This window comes from Camelus bactrianus, chromosome 9 (assembly GCF_048773025.1).
Source record: "Camelus bactrianus isolate YW-2024 breed Bactrian camel chromosome 9, ASM4877302v1, whole genome shotgun sequence".
Taxonomy (NCBI): domain Eukaryota; kingdom Metazoa; phylum Chordata; class Mammalia; order Artiodactyla; family Camelidae; genus Camelus; species Camelus bactrianus.
Window position 1 is genome coordinate 26,743,156 of NC_133547.1, and position 20,668 is coordinate 26,763,823.

Below are 20,668 nucleotides of genomic sequence, written 5' to 3' on the forward strand. Positions count from 1 at the left end.
GCGGGCTGGCGGAGAGGAGAGGAGCGGGGGCCTCGAGCTCTGGGAGAGGCGGCGGGGGAAGCCGAGGGAGGGAGAGGGCTCTGGGGTGAGGGAAGCGCGCGCGCTCACAGCTCACGTGTCGGCAAGGAGCCGGCGATCAGGTCTACGCTCAGAAGCAAGACAGAGTCGTCAGGAAAACAAGCTGAAGTTCTCCACGTCGAACAACAGGGCGCCGAGGAGACCAGCGCCTCAGCGGAAAAGGAAACCAAAAGTTAAACGATCAAGATGACAGTGCACGTGGTAAAGCCTGAAGATGCCGGCACGAGCCAAGCCCTGGGACAAACGAAGGCAAACGTGGCTGAGGGCGTTGTGTGCACTAGTTTCCAGTCTTCTCGATTTTTAAGTTTAGAAACTTGCTGATGAATCTCCTTTATGGTAGCTTCCTCTTTGCAGTTTTTAGGTTTTTGGCTTTCTTTTTAATGTGGACTTCACTGAGTTGATCTTTTGATAATCTGAAACCTGGATAATTTGGCCTGCTAAAGTTTTAATAAACTGGAAATGAGAAAAAATATTGTAGTAAAATTCTTTTAGATTTAAAAAAATTCTAAATGGTAAAAGTTTACATTCCAAACTGATTTAAAAACTAAAGAAAAAAAGATGACTCCATCACGTGTGCAGTTTCCAAAGGATTGAAGCCATTTACTGTCTTACGGAGGCAAAATGCTAGTGTCAGCTGAACTGTCATTCCTTTTTTAATGAAGTATTTCACACCGACAACATGTAAGTCGTGACGGCAGGTCTGTGCACATTTTTCTAAACCTTTCAGAACGCTGTGTGTGGCTGGGTTTTGTTTCCCTGTCTTGCTGAAGTACGCAGGGCGTTTGAGGCAGATGTTAGTTTAGGGAAAGGCTCCCAAGTTGAAATGTGCAAATAAGAAAGACAAAGATTGCTCTTCTGAATATCTACTTCTATTACATTAGTTAAAACTCTACAGAGCATCCAAGTGCCTTTCAAGCTACATGACAAAACACCCAGTTGATGCATGAGAATTACAAAGATAATTTACGCGGCTGGTGAAGAAAACCGCCTGTCCTGAAAGGCAGTTAGACGAGAGCTACGCCTCACGCTACACTCACGGCAGGACCGCACTGTCGTCGTTGCTCTTGTACTTGTCTTCTGGGATGGCTTCCCTTACAGTTCCGGTGCTGCCTCCTTTCTTCTCCTTTCCAGCTAAAACAAGGGCTTCTCACACTTCCATGTGCATGTGATCACCTGAGGATCTTGTCAGAATGCAGATTCTGACTCGGAAATCCTGGCGCGAGGCCTAAGACCTACCCAGGGCTCTCCATGCTACTGGTCTTCAGATCAGACTCCGAGTGGCAAGATCTTTTAACGACTGGCAGCCAGGAGCTGAAATGCCGGAAGATAAGAAGTGCCAGCGTTTCCCTTTTGTTTTGTTTGTTCCACTAACTAAGCAAAGCCCACATGAAACTCTCTGCTCACTTAGCTGAATTGTAAGCTTAGCTTCCCCGACGTCCTCCTCACTGGTGCCTTCTGTGCACACACCTGTCCTCACCTAGGATGCACGGTAAATGTCACCCTCCCAGGGTGCTCCCTTCTGTGCTAGTTGATGGGGTCTTGGTGAAGCAACTCTTTGCATAGACTGCTAAGGAATACGCTGTGCCAAACCTAAAAGAGTGAATGATCTAGCAATCTTGCATTTGGAATGTATTACAATAGAACATGCAGAAGATTTATTTTATAATTACATTTTTCTTAAGGTAATATTAAAACAGATTAGTATGTTCTGACCATAAACCAACTGAGCATGCTGGCAGGGAAGGAACGGGGATGGAAGCCCATTCCTCATGAAAGCACGAGGAAGTATATGTAGGAGGGAGGGCTACAATTAAAATTTTTCCATGGATGATAATCTGTGGAAAGTCAAGAGTTCCTTTGTCAAGTCTTACGCAACTTAACGCAACTCAAATATGACAAATGAACATGGCATTATTTCACCTCTTCCCAATGGGTTATTTAAAAATTGCCCTTGAGGACACTTTCTTTTTAGTACGAACAGCTACCATTCATTGAGCACGTACTATGTATCAGTCCTTAAACGAAGAACTTCCTATGCAGTGGCTTGTTCAATTCTCACTCCATACCTATAAGGTAGCTGCCATTAAACTAGCATTACAAATGAGGAAAAATACAGCCAATTAAGGACGCTTTTAATTGAAAAAAACTGAAAAAATTTAACAAAGATTTTTGTGAAAGCTCTGTTGTGTGGTTCATTCTGCATGAATAAATACACCCAATACATTTAGAACAAAAGTTACAAAATAGAAAACCTGAAGGTTATTATTCACTTCATGGAAAGAATACGCAGCGACTGTAGTCCGCTAGGTGGTCAGCATGTAACAGGTCTGTGAGTTACGTATATTTAATATACACATAATTTCCTCAGTAAACACTTGCACAAAGGAATTTGCTATTCGTCTTGACCACTTATGAACTGAACCTATTATCTACCCAAGTGTTTCCAAAATTGGCCTGATCATAGAGAATGACTGAGTGCTAGTTAACCCCACAGAATTCCCAGTCCTGCCCACTGCAGAGTCTGAGCCAGTAGCTCTGAGATGAAGTCTAGGAGTTTGTACATTTAATACATTATCCATATATTTCTTACAATGAGGTAAGTTTGAGAAACAGTTTGCTGAGTAAAGCTCAGGTTTCTTATTTTAACATCTAAAGTCCTCCACAGTGTGGCCTTAAGATATAGTTGAAACAGCTCCTACAATAGTAACTTATGTTTAAAATTGTCTATTCATTTTTCCCCAAATAGATACTTTCCTCCCTTGAACTGCTCAAGCAGCTCCCTAGGCCTAGAATCTCCTTCTGTCATAAGACTTTGCCCGTCAAAATCTTAATCATCTTTCAAGACTCAGCTGAAATTTAACTCCTCTAAAAGGCTTCCCTGACCCCATGATCAAGATTTTACTCTCCCTCCTATGAAATCCCACAGTTCTTTAACCTCTACTGCAGCGGCTTGCAGAGCGTGGTCCTTGGAACAGCAGCACTGGCATCGCCTGGCAACTTGGTAGCAGTGCAAATTCTCAGGCCCCGCTCTAGACCCACTGAGTCAGCAACTGGGGATGGTGCCCAGGAACCTGTTTCCAAACAAGCTCTCTTAGAAGATTCCAAAACACCCTTGAAGCTTGAGAACCACTCCTCTAATGTATTCTATACTTTATTATTGCTTTACTATAGGTCTTAATTTCTCTACCAGAATGTAAAGTAAGCTCCACAAGAGGAAAAACGGTGTTTTCATCATCTGGGTCCCTTTGCAGCACCAAGCACAGTGTTTTTCACTGAGCACATCACAGTAAGTCTTGCTGAATTAAATTGCGATTTCCTTAGTGTCAAAGTCTGTATGCAAGATGAGCAGATTGCAGTGCACCAATTTTTCATTTTAATGGTGTTTAATAACCTTTAAAGGTTGTAGCATGATTGATTCAGATGCAGAAACACCGACTGTAAAGATGACTAAATTAAAGGACTGGTTGTTCTTATTTTTCAACAGAGACAAAGCCTCTTAGATTTAAGTTTTTTTCCTCTAAGTTTAATACTATGATGCTTCATAAATATTTACTAATAATAACTAACGACCTCATTTTTCTTTACTTCTCTTGTCTCTAGAGCTTTTACACCTAAAGAAAAATTCCTAAAATTTCTTAAGTGGCTTCAAGTTCACACTGTGTCTACAAATAAGTTAGATAATGAACATTGCTTACAGGGCCTATACACTACTTATCAATAAAGAAATTTGATACAACTCATTGGAAAATAACATAAAATAGATTTTGCTATAGTAAAAGTCAAGATAACAAAGTTTCCACCACATTGAAAAACAAGCTAAGGAAAAACAACAATCTATATTGATTAATGTTTCATTTATTGTTGCTCAAAATTATATAACAACAGGCTTAGACAGCCACTGGATTCTGAAAAATCTCTAGTAAAACAAAACAATATTGGTGAAAATTTACAATAAATAGATTCACTGAACTAGCATTATTTTGTTTTCACAGAATGCCTTTCCTCTTGCTAGGAAAATATAAAAATGAAATATTAAATTGTTTCCCATAAAAATCCAATTAATAAACATAATTATTTCTAAATGAAACTTAATTATCAGCTCAGAAACAAAGTCACTGTAAAAATGCTTTCCATGAAGTTACAATATGATGGGAAAAAAACATCAGTCCAAATATTTTGCTGCCAAAAAGTCAACAAAGCTGGTCAAATTCAAGAGAAAAAAATCTGAATAATTACGAACTACTTTTTTTTTTAAAGCATGCTTTATAATTAGGCTTCTTTAAACTTTGTCTTATTAATATAGAAAGCATTTTTGTTTGTTTGTTTTAGAAAATACCATCGAATATTGAAAGAAAAGATTTCATTTCATCAGCTTCATCATTAGGATGATACCTACTGGGGGGAAAAAGCAAATGTAAAAATAAACATTTTTGTAACACAATTTATTTTTAAATTCACAACAAATAACGTAATAACAAATATAAAATGGGTAAACTTGAAGATTAATAAGAGGTTAGTTTATCATACAAACTTCAATATGCATAACCTTGCAGAAAGTCTGCAAGGTGAAATCAGACTTCATAAACTGTGAAAGGTAGAGACAAGTATCTTAGATATTTCTTCAAACATATTGGAAAGTAATGCCACTTAATCAGTGTGTGAGCAGGTCTATACACCTCGACTGTTCAAGAGGAGAGGGAATCCGCTAGTGTTACCCATGAAAGTGACCAGCAGTAGGGGAGCAGACTAGACTTAATCTGACTTTTTCTTTGAACCTGTAGTTATAAAAGATGTTGGTGGCTAAAATACAACTTGAACTTTTGAAAATCTCTTCTGAATTTCTCAAGTGACCTCACACTTTATATTTATAATCGGTATTCAAATCAGTGAAAAAAAAAAGTGATTATCAACACAATATAATGTTTTAAGTACTAGCATCAAACACAGGTTCTCAAAAATTGAGGTATTTGATATTTTGAATTACCTCATGAAGCTTAGCTTAACAGGGGTCTAAAATTGTAATGTCTTTAAGTAAATAAAATACATTTAGGTTCTAATCTTTAAAATTAACCAAGGAAAAAGGAATGCTGAACTCATTTGTAAAAGCTTTAATTTACAGTCTTGAAATGTTTTTAAAGAGTTCTTACCTGAAATCAATTTCCTTTTCATATTCTTCACTGTTTCTAACAAAGCAATCCACCTTCTCAACAAAATTTGAAGACTGTGATATTTTTTCAGAGTGAGTGAAGCACAGTTTTTCAATCACTGGTGACAGACTTTGTTGTTTTCTTTCTTGTAAATGGATCTATATTTTGGGTCAAATAAACAGCAATTATTGAAAGTTTAACTATCCAGGCAGTATTTAAAAGAAAAATAAGAAGTGCTTCTTCTCACAGTATCTGCAGTTTCAGCTTGTTGAGGTGGTTTTGTCATGGAGGATGCACCAGGCTTGGACATGGCAGAATCTGATAAATAAATATCTGGCTTCTCATGTGATGAAACAAAACTAAAAATCAAAATGAATTATTTGTAAAATATGGCAAATAAGAGAAACACACCATCCTCATTTAGATCAAAGGTGGTTCTTTGAAAAGTATGACTCAAGTTTATCTTATTTATCCCCCCAAAACGATGCTGTTTCATGGAGAACTTGTGTATCTCCTTTCTTTTAGACAAAACAACAATTTATATATTCTAAATTAAGAATACTAGTTTTAAAGGCCTACAGAAAGGATCATTCAATAATTTTCATTGAAATTGAGTCTTATGCTTAATCATCTGTCATCTCGCAGATGGAACATCTTTTCTAAACCCCACTTGCTTAACTTTTAGTCTCCTTCCCCTGTTCTGGTCTCACTACAGACAGACATCTCTAGCTATCTTCTCGTGTATAACTGTATATCAGAACTCGCCTTTGACCTTCTGTATTACATTCATTCATTAAAAAACATTTATTATTCACTACCATCTGCCACATGTTATCGTAGGAGCTAAGCATAAAGTGGTAAACAAATCCTCAGGGAGCTGTCATCTGCAGAGGAGCAGACAATGAATAACAACAAATACAACTATAGATCCTGGAGTGATATGAAGAAAATGAACTGAGTAATATTATAGGAAGTAACTGTGTGGAGGCACAAACCCACTTTAAAAAGATGGTCACGAATGCCCGTCTGAGGAGGTGACAATTTAAGCTGACACAGGCTAAAATGTGACAGTCATGCAAGGAGCAGTAGGTGGTGGGTAGGGGGAGGGGAGAATCACTATACTGATAGGACTGAAACTTTCTGTCTTTGATGAATAGCAAAGAATTAAAACAGTAAAAAGGGTATAAAAGGGAAAGCAAGTCTCTTGCCCGCAGACACTCAGGTCCCGCAGGCCGTCTTCCTTGCTGCAACTTCTGACACCAGTTTCTCAGAGGCTTCTTGATAGGATTCCCTTTTAAACCTACTTATCTTCTGTTGGTCACTTCTAAACTCTCCCAGAATTATTCGTGGTTTTCTAAAGGTGTGATGCACAAAATCGTTCACGTGCCTTGTTTTCTTCCCAGTGTGATTTGTCTATTTTCTCTAAACCCACAGCTTTGTTCCAGTTGTTGCTTCCAATCTGTCTTTTCTGTATGACTCAGAGTTAGAATAAATGAATGGAAATGATAAAAGACAAATTTTAGGCAATATTTTAAAAAGCTATTGAATGATCTGAGAGATCCAAACATGGAAGAAGCACTTTGGAGCAAACGAGCTCCTGCTCCCTGGAGCTGTCTTGGCAGAGACGGCATGATTACTTGCCAGTGACGCTGGACGGCTAATCAAGGATCCGGTGGTAGGGAGAACAAATGACATTTAAATTAAGTCTCCCTCAACTCTGGAGTTCTCTGAAATCTATGATTCTGTGGTAGTGATGCTAATGATCAGTCAAATGATAAATAAAAGCAAAACTATCAAAAGACACCACACATTTTGAAGTTTTTAAAGAAGGAGAAATAAATAACCCTTAAGCAGAAAACTGGACCCTGAATAAAAAAAGGGGTTAGCACCTCTCCTCTTTGGGAGAGCTCTGCTCTCCCTTGACCTCTGCAATCAGGTCCCACATCCAGATGCATTTACATTTCTGCAAAGACACTTTAAGCTGAACATTTCTAAAATTATTATAGTTTTTTCCCCCAAATGTCTTATGTGTCCTATATTCTCAAGTAGTATCGCCACCTGCCCACTTGCCATTTATTCTTCCCTCCTCCTTAACTACCACATCCTACCAACTGCTAAATCTGATCTGAGTTATCTGTGACGTACCTCAGAAATCCAGTTCGGCGCCTCAGTTCCTATCACCTCTGCCCCACCTGGAGCCGCATCGCAGACTGCCTTTCTCAGTGGCCGCCATGCCTCTGGTGGTCCCACCCTCTAAAACTCATTCTAAGTATCACTGCTAGAATGACTTTTTTGATTAAATTACTTACCCTTTGCTTAAATGGATGGCTCCTCACTGCCTCCGATGGAGGTCAAAAGCTAGAGGCCCCTAGGCTAAATCTGGCCTGTAAGCATTATTACCATTTTTTTTGGGGGGGGGGGTGCTGCAGAGTATAATCACGTTTTACAAAGAGCAACTGTCAAAATTGAAAAGTCAGAAGATACCACATAAATTTTTGACTCTTAGTTTTGGGGGAACATCGGGGTATTTGACAACACTAGACTCACATTTCCTGCACAGCAACAACTGGCAGGGGCTGAGTCGTGGTGCTCCCGGTAGACAGGACACTACAGTCAACTGGGCCTATCAACCCCGAAGGCATCTGAGTTTGTGGCCCTGACCTACTGGATCCGGCACAGGTATCCAAATGCGGCATTCAAGGCCCCTCCCAGACCTCAGCAGTCAGCCTCGGCGCTGTGGCCACACGGACCACTCTTCACTGACCCTGAGCATGCGACGCCTTAGCATATGCTGCTTCTCCCTGGAATGCCTTAGTCTCCTCCCTTCTGCTGGTCAAACTCCCATTCAGTTTAAACTTATTGTGAAAAACGGAGGTTCCTCAGCTCCAGCCCCAGAGGCCGTGATTCGGTAATCATGGAGCCCAGGAATGTGTATTTTTATATATGTATATACCCCTACACAATTTTGATTTGGGTGGTCTGACAACAGCACTTTGAGAAACACAGCTCCATGTTTAAGAGGATGCAGGCTGGCTCATACCTTATTCTTCTCTGACATCTAATAACTCGATCCCCATCTCCAGTTACGTATCAAGAGGATATAAAGTTGTAAGTAGTCTAAGTCTAAAACTTGCCTGTTTGACATTTCTGTTTGGAATCTGCTTTTTGATTCTTGGAAGGGTAGCTTACTTTCCCTGGTACTGGAACTCAAAGTGTTTCCAAATCCTATGTAAAGAGAGAACATTTGAAACAGAACGCCAGGAAAGAGCTAAACGGAGTTTTTCACAAGTTCTACGAGGGCTCTCTCCAAACAGACACGACAAGGTTAAGGAGGGAAAAGTCTTCTCAAAAGTCAAATTTAATGTGCACAGAGAAACAAAAGAGCAAAGCTAATGGAATACAAGTACAAAACACACAGGTTAGCTTATTAGTCACTATATTAAAGGGTCTTCAGACCACTATTATTAATTTATTTTTAAGCCATGTAAATGATCAAGTCAAAGTTCATTCAGTATTTTCAATGACTGCAAGGGGCTGATTTCCCTCTGTTATCCATCCTGGGAGAGAGGATCTCCATCTTGCTACCTTGTCTTATCATCAAGATTTTCACCCTTCTGTTTTAGTGAAATAGAGTCAATTCGCCAGTAACTCAAAGGCCTACTCTCGTTATTTTTTGATTGTATATGATTTAAACACACTATCTAATACATGAGAAGCTGACCTTTTCTACTTTATTTATTTATACCTGAAAAGTCAATATTTCTAGTAGAAATAAAAGTTATCTTTTAATGTTCTTTGCTCACATGTGAAAAAAAGAATACTTCAAAAAAATGGAACATTTTTGTCTTTCACAAACATTACCAGACCATGAGAGATCTTAGAATGGAGAGCAGGACTGTCTGTTTTATAAGGGAAAATTCAATAAACAATCTGAATTTGAATAGAGCCTTTAACAAGATAAGGAGCTGTAGAATAGAAAAAGCTCGTTTGCTGTATCATCATCATGGAATAACGCTGACCTCTGTCCTTGGGGACGGGAAATGTTATTTGTGGGAGGGTCACATTTTTAGTTTTGCTAAAAATTATGATCTTAAAAAAACCAAAGCTAATTAAACAAGCACACAAAAAGGCAAAGAAAATTAGTCCCAAAAGCTAAACTGAAAAATATTCAAAGAATTTTTCATGACATTATTTCATGCTAAAATATATACGTTTCAAATAAAATACATACATACCAAGAAATACATTTGATGCTATTTACCTGATGTTTTGGACTTCTCAGTATCAGCTGAAAAGCTAGTAACTTCTATTAAGTTTTCATCATCAAAATCATCCCAAACTTCATTTCCCAATTCAAAGTTCACATTCAAAAATGAAGAATTACTTTTATCTGCATCTGTCAAATTCTGTTTTCCAGATGCATTAAGATTTCTGTTGAACAGCACTGTGTGATGGGCTTTCTCATATGAAGTTGTAGAACAGGTCCATCTAGAAAAATCTGTCATATTTATGCATAAAAGAGTATAGGTACTTTTTAAACCATATGCACCATTATCTACTGACATATCAAACACATCTTTCAACTACCAGACAGAGGTCTCAAGAAAGCATTGCGGAGTATTATGTTCAACCAATTCTATTTACTGTATGACATGTAGTGATTGATTGCTGCACTGAATGTAATTTTCAAGGTATTCTTCTAGACAGAATTAATTTTCCCTCTTAATTCCTATGCAAGAATAATCTTAATCCAGGATTGCACTGTAACAGCTTCTGAAATGGACTTCCTCTCTCCAGCTCTTCTCCTACAAGTAGTAATTGAGTATTGTTATGAAAATACCTTTTTTTTATTTTTCAGTTTCATTAGGTAGAATTGATACAATTTGACTGCACATATACAATATATTACATGTAAATACATATATAATATATATTGCACATATTTTAAAAATTTACATATATGTACTACCCATTGTTTCTAAGAAGAGTTTAGAGCTCTAGCTTTTTAAACTTACAGTTATCAAAGGAATAAAGCCAACCACAAAATAAGAACAGAATGCAGTAATCCAATCATAAAGGACCGTCAAATGTACTTATACATATTCAAGAAATCAATCACTTAAGTTATAAATAATATGTAGTTCATTTGTGTCCTTTTTTTTTTAGATTCCACAGATAAGTGGCATCATATGGCATTTTTCTTTCTCTTTCTGGTGAAAATATACATTTATTTTTCTCCTGCTAAAATACCTTCAGTGTTAGTCATTGTTTATAGCATGGGCTTAGAGCCAGACTACCTGGGTGAAAATTCCACCTCTCTCATATACCAGTTGGATGATCCTAGACAAGTAATTTAAACTCTGAGTCAAGTTTTCTCCTCTGCAAAATGGGGGCAATAATAGTACCTACCACATATGATATGGGGACTTAATGCCTTTACTTGTACAGTTTTCCATAGTAGTGTGCTAATAAATGTTTAATAACTGCTTCTTCAAAAAAAAGTACATGTATATGCACTATATGTGTTTATTATATGTAAAGGGTTGTTGCACACAATTTACAAATAATGATAAAATATACAGTATTATTAATTGTAAATTCCATATATCTAATCGATTACCACTGAATGTTTTCATTGAATTTTGCCAAACTCTTATATCTGTATCAACCTACGGTTGCAATTGATAAATGAATGTAGTTCTCACCTTAATTTGTCAATTCAAATGTTGTTTGATATTTTTGGTGACTTTAATAAAAGTAAAACAACAAAGACATATATTCGGACTTCACTCATTCATCCATTGGCTTAAGCATTAACTTCTTTGTTGAATTAGATAATAATTTTCAAATGCTAGAAGAACACTCCTTCAATTTTTCATGCTATTCACAATGTAAGGTCAATACACACGACACACCGTTAAATTTAATCTGCACTAGTAACATTTTCTCCATTACTTTCTGAAATCTAAACAATAAACAAAACAATAAATCAAGCCCTGATTTGTAGTGTTTACTGATTTCCATGGTATAAATAGTCCCAGCATGACTGATTTCAAGCTACCAACATGACGCGACGTAACTAAAAGCAAAGTTGGGAAGAAACGGACAATAGCACCCCTTCGAACAGTGTTTCCACCACACAGATACAAACAGATGCAAATAATCTCAAGAATACAGATACCAGCAAAGTGTAGCAGGATAATTAGGAAATGGTTAATTTTTAATATTTATAGCTTTTGTTTTCAATATAATTTGTTTAATTGAAAGCTTACATAATTCAACTTTAATAATACCTGAAAGCTTCCCCCAAATTTAACAGTCACCTCTCACAAGCCAGCACGAGCTTGCTCCAGTAAAGCGAGTTTCCTTCACTTTAAGTAACCTCTATCCTTTTCTTCATTATCCAAACCCTTCTCTAGCCTTCAACTGTTCCTACAACTCCAGCTCACATTCCTCTACCTTTGTACCTTGATACACATACAAGCATTACACAACATGCTGTGTCCTGAAAAGAGGAGTAGGTACAAAGGGCAGTGGACATACAATGAGAAGAGGACCGTCTAGCTAGATGGGGACCTGCACCTGAGGAAGGAAGACTGGAGCACATTTATACGCTGAAGAGAAAGAGACTGGCAGTAAGGGGAAGAGGAGAGGGGCAGCTGGTCTCCTGAAGCCGGGGGAGGCAGAACTGGAAAGATTAAGATTACAGACGGAGGGATGAGCCTTGAACAGAAGAAGAGATAATTCTTCTCTTAAAACAAATAAAGAGTTAAGGATGGGTACAGAAATAGAGAAGTATACAGTTGGGGGGCTAGAAAGCTGAAAAGAGTTCATATATCATAGATTTGATTTTTCAATTCTCCACTGGTAACTGAAGTCAATTTCATTTTATAGAAATGGCATTGGACTGGGAATCAAGAGATATGGAATCTATTTCTGGCCCTATCATTAATTAGATATGTGATTTTGGGCAAGTAATTTAATCTCTTTGAGCTTGGCTTCTTTCACTGTAAAATGAGAAATTGCACAAAGGTCCCTCATAATTTAAATTTTATAATTCAACATGCTTTCTGACATTTTTTCTTCTTTTCTTGAAACTGGAATACAGATGATAAAAACTGTCATGTTTTTCTTAAAACATTCTTAAGAGCATTATTTGAATACACTTTAAGTATGTTTTGCCAAAGACTAGTGTGTAAAAAGTATAATTAATATACCCAATTACTATTAATAATAGTACCAGATACTGTGCTAAGAGCTTTACATACATTATCCCATTTAATCCTGAAATCCCTAAATTATAAGCAGATGAGGGAATTGAGACAAAGCGGGTAAGTGCACTTACTATGAAGAGTCATACAACTACTAAATGACAGAGCTAGGATTTGAACCAAAACAGATTATTTCCAGATGCTATAAATTTAACTGCTATACTATACAGTTTCTTCTTTTTAAAAAGGTTGGGGGGGCACTCAGTAAAAGAGGGGCACAGTTATTATTGGGGTTTAAAGTATCCAAATGAGACTTTTACAGCATAATACAAATCACAATTGGAATAACGGGTGGAAAAGAAGTAAAAGTTGAAAAGCTACGTAAAGACAATGTGAAGGTAAACAGAATGAAGAATGAACTCTGGTGTGGAGAAAGGCAGGGAACAGAGCAGCCATACAAGGAATAAGTTAGAGGGCTACAGGTTGAAGGGGGATAAAACCAAGGGAGTTGACAATCTTACAATCTATCCACGTTGTGATGATAGTTAGGCTTGGGACAAAGTGGACAAAGGCTCTGATACTCTAGATGTGATCAGGGGATTTTTCTTGATCTGATATTGGGCCTAATGGCTGCCATGGTGTCATAAGAGGTGGGAGATGCTCCAGCCCCTGCCTAAGTAGGATCTTAAATTATGGCTAGAGAAAGCATAATGCAAAAGAATGAAGGAAAGAGTGGCAACAGAGTCAAAAACAACACACAAATGAAATTGTGTTAAAAAAAGCCACCAAGCTTACCATTTCTACATACAGCCACTTGAACAAACAGCTCTGTGGCCACAATTATTTCTCACACGTTTTAACAGACTGGCTGTTAGTAGCATGACCCAGAGCAATGGTGTTATTAATGGCAGGATCTGGAGCGATGATGAATCAGGCCCAAAGCTGAAGAATTTATATGCACTATCTCACTAATTTAATGGCAGACATAGCAAAGCAAACCTAACTTACAGGCCAGCTATATCCCACAGACTAGGCAACAGTCTCACATTATCACAGAGAGTGTAAGAACCACAGGTTTAAGAACTGGAGAGATACTAAAGGTCACCCAATTTAATCCCTTAATTTTAAAGATAAGCCTAAGGTCCAAAGAGGTTAGAGAAATTTCCCAAGGTAACGCAGCTATTTTGTAAAACTGGACTAACTTTATAAACACAGAATTATTTTAAATGATTCTAAAGATACATAAAAGTAATAGTTCAGCATTTTAATACTTTGCATATCCAAAGAACCCTTATAATTCTCAGCTTTCCCTCATATTATCTATAAATTACAATAGTCAGTGCTATGTAGGTAAAGATGTTTTACATCTATGACAGACCCAGCAAGACCATCTGAAATAAAAGACCCAAGAATTCGAACTTGGTGCAAGAACTGACGAGAAAGATGTTGCCGAGTGAATAATCATAATAATTTCAGATGCTGGTTTTTCAATAACATTGCTTATCAATCCAAAGCAGTGATAAATCGTATTCTCTCTCAAGTCAACATCAACAGTAATTTACCTCTGTCTTGATAAGAAGATGGTTCTCGCTGTTGACCTTTTGCATAGACCTCATGCTGAGCCCTCTGCTCCATCATAGGCACCTCAGGTGTGTTTAAATATTCTGACCTTTATAAATAAAACCATAAAAATGTTAAAGAAAATATTAAAAATTAACCTGACTTTGAAAACTACTTATTCATATAAATGGAAAAAAACTGCTTCATCCACTCAACACTTCTATGATAAACTGTGCTAGCCTGACTAGTAAAGGGTAAAGACAGGTGTTTAATGGAAGTGACAACTATTCAGTCATCTTTACGTGCCCCCAGTAGGCAGAGTTCCGCTACCTGTGTGTAGCCTTAAAAATCTACGGCTCATGCGACTTGCAGTTAGATAACAAAACCAAGGATCTCTTGCAGCAGTGTTGGCGTCTATTCTGATCGGTCAGCGGCTGTTCTGTCCTGGCTGTTCAGTATATTAAATGTCATCCCTGCATGTAAAATGCCTTTATCTGGAAGGGAACTTACATAAACTGCTACCTTTTAGGCATCATAATATGGGAAAAGAATGCTGAGATGTCATTAGGGCCCTCTGCTTACCAGGAATATGAGCTTTGCTTATCTCACCTACATAGTGGGATAAAAATATCTTGGTTTATGAGCCAGGCCTTTGTGAAGGTCAAAAAAAATAATATACAAAAGTGTAATTTTAAAATTATAAAGTATTTTATAAATCTGAGGTATTATTAATACAGAGTGGGCCCCTAAATGGGAAAGATTAGACTTTACACACCAACATGACTTCTCTTTCTAAAGTATACTCTTGCCACCTGGTAAGTTTGGAAGGCAGAGAGAGCCTGAGGGCATGGCACACAGGATGGGTAGTAAAGTACCCTAGGACTGCAGAGTTCTAAATAAATTTGGGGTACGAAAGACTAGAAAACTCCTATCATGTCACTACTTCACTACGGAGCTAAACGATTGCTGTGATTTAAAGGAAGCCAGTGACCATCTTTCTCTGAATAAGTGATTATCTGGAGGAACAGACAGGTTATGATGAATATTTTACCTTAGATATTAACATTATATTTGTACCTTGATATACTGGGAAGAGAAGTTTTTGGAGTAAAACCAAACTCTTTAAGGTTCACACTTTGAGATTTATTCATCTGCATCTATTAATGAAAAAAAAAATACAGTTCAACTATCAATTTCACATAAATACCTTTTAACAAATGAGCCAGACAGCAAAATTCCTGCTGACACATACAGTCCCCAAACCAATAAATTATAAGAAACACAGGCAAATTCTCAACTCAGATCTCCTTCTCAGGCCCTTCTTAAACACTGACATTCTTCCCGGCTCCCCTCACTAGGCCTTCTTCTCTTCTCACTCTACTCAGTCAGAGATCTCCTTCACTCCCATGGCTTCACGTACCATCCACATGTGAATGATTTTCTAGCTCAGTTCTCTCCTGATTTTCAAATAGCTATATCCAACTGTCTTCAGAACATCTTTACCTAGACATCCTGTAGGCCTCAAAATTCAGTATTTCCTCAGTGATCATGTCTCTTCTCCTCCAAATTTGCTTTCCCTTTAGAGTACCTACCCTAGTGAGGCCCCTCTTTTTTCCCAGTTGTTCAAGCAGAAGGCTGGGCACCATCTTTAACAACTCCTGCTTCACCCCTCATAACCAATTAAGCACCAAGGCAGCAGATTCTACCTCTGAAAAATATTTCAAACCCAGCGACTTCTTTCCACTGCTACTGCCACTACACTAGGCTAGGCCATCATTTTGCCTGGATTACAGCAAAATCTCCCTAATGAGTCCTTGTGTTCCTTTTCTATCATCCTCTAATCCATTCTCTACGCTGCATCCAGAGAGAACTTTATAAAATGCAGTTCTGATCATGCCACTGATTAAAGCCCTGCAGTGGCTTCCTAGTCCTTTTAGGATAAAGTCAAATCCTTAAAATAGCAAAAATGTCCTCATGATGTAGCTCCTACTTCTCCAGTCTCATCTCTCTCCAACCCCCTACTTGTAATTAAACTCCAGAAGGATCGTATCACTTCTGTTTTTAAAAAGCTCTCTCTCTCGCTCAGCTCTGGCCCACTGCATATTCCCTGTATCTGAAACACTTTTCTCCCCCTCTTCACAGCCCCTCTGGTACTCACCTCTGCACACCTGGCTTATGCCTTCATACCCTTCAGGTCTCAATCATGCTTATTAGGAAGCATTTCCTGGCCTATCAAGTGTGGAGCGAGTGCACTTTCTACGTAAGTTCAAGTTGTCTTACACTTCTGCCACAGAATCACTTATCACACTGTAGTGAAAAAGCCTCTTTACTTATTTGTATCCTTCACTCAACTGTAAACTCTGTGAGGATTACAGAGGGACGAAAACGATCTTATCACTGTATCTTCCACACCTACTACAGTGCTTGGCATATGCCTGGTACTCAATGAATATGGAAGGAAAGAAGGAATAATATGGAATGAATCTGAAAAGAAGGAATGAAGGAAAAACTTGGGCTACTAAAAAAAAATTATCTCAGAAAAGGTGGTGGCCATTTCAAACTGCAAGCTTCTCCATGTGTCCCAATATTCTCCTTGTCTTAGCCTCATGACTTAGAATCGTCTTTCTTATAAAAGCCCTAGAAAAGAAACAGGCACTCTGCCATTTTCTTGGTTCTGTTTTGTGGCCCAATCAATTATTTTGCCCTGAATACGATGACTTAGGCCTAGAGTAAGTCTGCTAGCGACTAGCTTGTCAACCAATAGGAACTCCCACTGCTTCATCACTTGAAAGGGAGACTCATCCAGGCACATGGATCAAAACCAGCTTCAGACTTTCCAGCCCACTCCACCACAGATGGAGCCACGGAAGGGCAAGAGCGTCAACCGCTGAACCAAGCCAAGAGCTGCGTATCCCTCCCCGTTTCCCTCTTCTTTGGTCAAACAAAACAAAACAAAACAAAAAAGGCTAATGAGGGAAGGGGCTGTATAATTATGCCCCAAAAGTGGATTTACAGATTAATTAAAAACTATAGTATCTTTTCCTATAGAAACAATATTATGAATAACAGTCACGTTCCTAGTCAAGCCTTCGCTGTAACTCTAAAGTACACTGTGGATACCTGCCTAACTGATACACAGAATAAAGGACTATCCATGTACATTTAATTACAGAACAAGGGATACACGTTATTAAAACTAACCTTTAGACGTTTAACTGGAGGAAGAGATGAAACAGCATCCCTGCTTCTTAAATCAGATATATATGATGAAATCGTTGACCCTTTCATTTCTGACTTCTGTGCAACTCCAGTCTTACCTATGAAAATAGATTCTAGATTCTTTAGGTTAAACTTTAGTATTGTTCATATAAAGCCAAATTTCTTCAAAATTTCTAATCTAATATTTACTTTTAAAAAATGTTGCCCACAAAAGAAAAACTTATTTGAGTTATAAGCTGCATGAAATAAATATCATACACAGATAATCAGGGTATCATTACTATTCATCAAAGAAACTTCAATTTTTAAAACTTGAAATAAACTTGTTTAATGGGACTCACAGCAGTCATGTCCACATGTATGTTTATTTTTACAGTGATGATTACATTCTCGGTTCCCAGGTTTTTTGCAGGTAGTCATTCCTAAATTAATATAAGAAAAACAAACCTATTTTCACTATGTCTATTGTTATGATTTTAATTATGATTAATTTTTATCCATTGCCTTTCCTTTCTGGCAGTACAAAGAGATGATGATTTTCACACTCTCTCCTAATCCATTTAATACGTATTTTTAAAAAGATATTTCTGGTAACAGTTAGTCCCTGCCCCACTATTAGCCAGGCCCCAGCTTTTCATAAGAAGCACCCTGAGCCACCTATAAGCTTCTCTTAACCCCCTGATATAAATAGAGCCAACTGTCATAGAATCAGTTAACTCTTGCTGAATGAGGTAAGAATGCAAGTGGAGTTTTGAAAATTTTTTTTCTGCTTTATACTTAATAGCGAAGAACATGGAAAGAAGCAAACCTCATGGCATTTTGATGGCACCACTGACAGCAGCTAGTAGACAGGACACCATACATATTTAATAAATGTTAGAAATAGTGCCTTAGGGGTATAAGAAATTTGTTATATGATTCATAGAGAGACTGCTTCCAGCTTGACCCCTCTAAGCTAGAATTAATATATCCAAATATGTAGTTTACTCTTCATTTACTTTATGTAAGTAGGCTTTTTCTTGATTTTAACTCTTACTAGTAACATGGAGCAAGCGTGTGAATGGCCCCTGAAGGACAGGCAGGATCTGGACAGGAGAAGGGGGCCAGTGGATGTTCCAGGTAGAGGGCATAACATCCAAAGGCAGCAAACCACAGACTGCAGAAACAGAAATTGGTTTATTTTTGCTGGAGCACAGATTTTAAATGAGCTAGAAATGTTGGAGACTGTGAAGAGCTCTGAAAACCTTTATTATCTTTCTTGGTCCTTTACTCTTCATTTTCAGTGTGCTACTCAGTCAGCCTTTTTCAAGGCATGGCACATCTAAATGATAATATGTGTATAGCACCCTGGGGTAAATGAATAAGGCTGCTCGCCATATGACGCAACTGGTTAGATGCCTCGAGGGGTGAGCAGATCAATGTACTGGGTACTGATAGAGTAATAAAATGTCCCTGGCAGCTGGAAGCTGACAGCTGAACCACAGTGTTCCCAAATGAACATAAACAATTTCGGCAGAACATAAACTACATTCAGTTAAGGCCGGTCTATGATTGTAGCAGAAGACAGAAAGAAGACTACTGTGTAATTATTTCTTAAAGCAGAGGCAAGGGCAGTGAAGAACCACGAGACTAACTAAACATCTCCCTCTTCTGGTAACACAAATGACTACTATTTCTTTAATCTTCCCATCTCCAAGATAAGACACACCAAAATATCCAGCGTCCCACTGCCGAGAGCACCCAATACAGAACTGACCTCTGCTTTCCCTACACCCTTCTAAGAATCACCGGGTACAAGGTGAACTCCTATAATAAGCTCCTCCCAATGCTGAGATGACCCACAGTTCTGCAGGTGCTGCGCTCTCCTTTGCTGCAGCAAGTTAAAAAATACCGACTTCCCTCTATACAGGTATGCCCCACGCTTTACAAGGTGTGCCATGGTGCTGGCTGAGAAGCTCTGTCCCAGTTCATGATCTCATCTCTTACCTGGTTTCCCTGAATCCAGTCCTACCATGCTGTAATTTACCCTATACGCTGTTGCTTAAGTAACCCTCCTAAAATTCAACTCTGATCAGAGCATTTGCCCACTCAGAAACATTAGCTACTTCCTCTTGCCAACACAATCAATCCCATATTTAAGGTATTTAAATGTAATTAAATGTAATTCTAGCTTTCCTTCTAGCACCCATATCCATCAAAACACATTAACCCTACATCCAACCAAACACATTCACTTGCCATTATTCAAACAGTCCCAAGCCTTTTTGTGATGGTACCTTTGATATTACCTCTGGTCTGAGAAGACCTCCCTCTGTCTTTTACAAGCCTATCAACTTTCAAGGGCAACTCCAATGGCACCTCTGTTGTGAAGATCTATCCTGATCACCTCAACTGGAAGTGACTTCTCTCTCCTCTGAGCCCTTGTGGCATTTTCTTCATCCCTCTCACTGTGTATTGCCTTACATTTAACGTATTTACATGAAAACACGGTGGTGAAGTACAGGGCACCATAAACTAGAGCAAGAACACGTGAGTTCTAATATGGGATGTTGTCTGCAGAAAACAGATGGAAGACAGTGCCTGTTTTGTTTACCTCACAGAGGTAAAAAGATAAAATGAAATTAGGTACGTGACAGCATTTTTAAATTAATAAACTAATATGCTAGTGTATGTATTACTTCTACTGTCACATTACTCTAAGATTATACTAGCAAGTATAAAATTGCTCTGTGTGCTATGAAGGCCAGGGGCGCAGCGCTGTGTAACAGGGGGCTGTCCGGGGCAGGAATGGCGCGGAAGGCTGAGGCTGTCCCTGAGGAAGTGATCACTGGATTGAGGACTGAAAAGAGAGGAGTTAACAAGGCAAAGGGGTGGGAGAAAGAACGTTTCAGGCAGGAGGGATGGCACATGAAAAAGCTCCACAACAAGTGGAGCATGGCACATGGAGAAATTAAAAGGTCTTACTTGTTGGCTGGTGCTCAGCAAGCGAGAGACAGCGCACGAGACGCGACCACAGTGGTGGAAAGGTCAGCCTGCGTCCACGGGGAAACGGCCCCACCGTGGCACCCCAGCAACTGCACGTCTCCACGTAGGAAAGGCTCAGTCATTTACAGAATGCCCCCTGATCTTCCCCAGGACATGTCAAGAGAGGCAGTCTTGTGAGGAACTGTTAGAGGCCGTTCCTCATCTGCCTCTTTAGCTGGTCGGAGACTCCCTGTCTTGCAGAAAGCTGCCGCAAGGCAGTCTCTCATCCGTCTCCTGGTTCCAGTGAGGCGTAGGACGCTGCCCCTCACCTTTTTCAGGTACAGCTGCAGGCTATAAAGCCGCTTAGCTGCAGCCTCGAGTAGACTCCTCAAAAACAAGGCAACCCACCATTCGTGTCACCTGGCCCCTCCAGTCCAGTGTTAGCCTGTGGGATGATGGATGCAGGCAGCTGATGCCACGCTGATCTCG

At 38.8% G+C, this 20,668-nt stretch overlaps 1 protein-coding gene across 13 annotated transcripts in view; it reads right to left on the reverse strand.

Annotated features, from left to right (window-relative positions):
* Positions 1-20,668, reverse strand: part of HFM1 (helicase for meiosis 1) — a 99,948-nt gene that overhangs the window by 15,376 nt on the left and 63,904 nt on the right. For 6 of the 13 annotated variants that reach the window (XM_074369925.1, XM_074369924.1, XM_074369923.1 and 3 more), the window contains exons 31-38: positions 17,557-17,637; positions 17,198-17,313; positions 15,074-15,153; positions 13,999-14,105; positions 9,487-9,723; positions 8,360-8,450; positions 5,473-5,584; positions 5,226-5,383 (exon numbers count right to left, since the gene is read on the reverse strand). In XM_074369925.1, the coding sequence (XP_074226026.1) occupies positions 5,226-5,383; positions 5,473-5,584; positions 8,360-8,450; positions 9,487-9,723; positions 13,999-14,105; positions 15,074-15,153; positions 17,198-17,313; positions 17,557-17,637 (982 nt within the window). The other 7 variants (XM_074369928.1, XM_074369926.1, XM_074369927.1 and 4 more) reach the window with 3 other exon arrangements.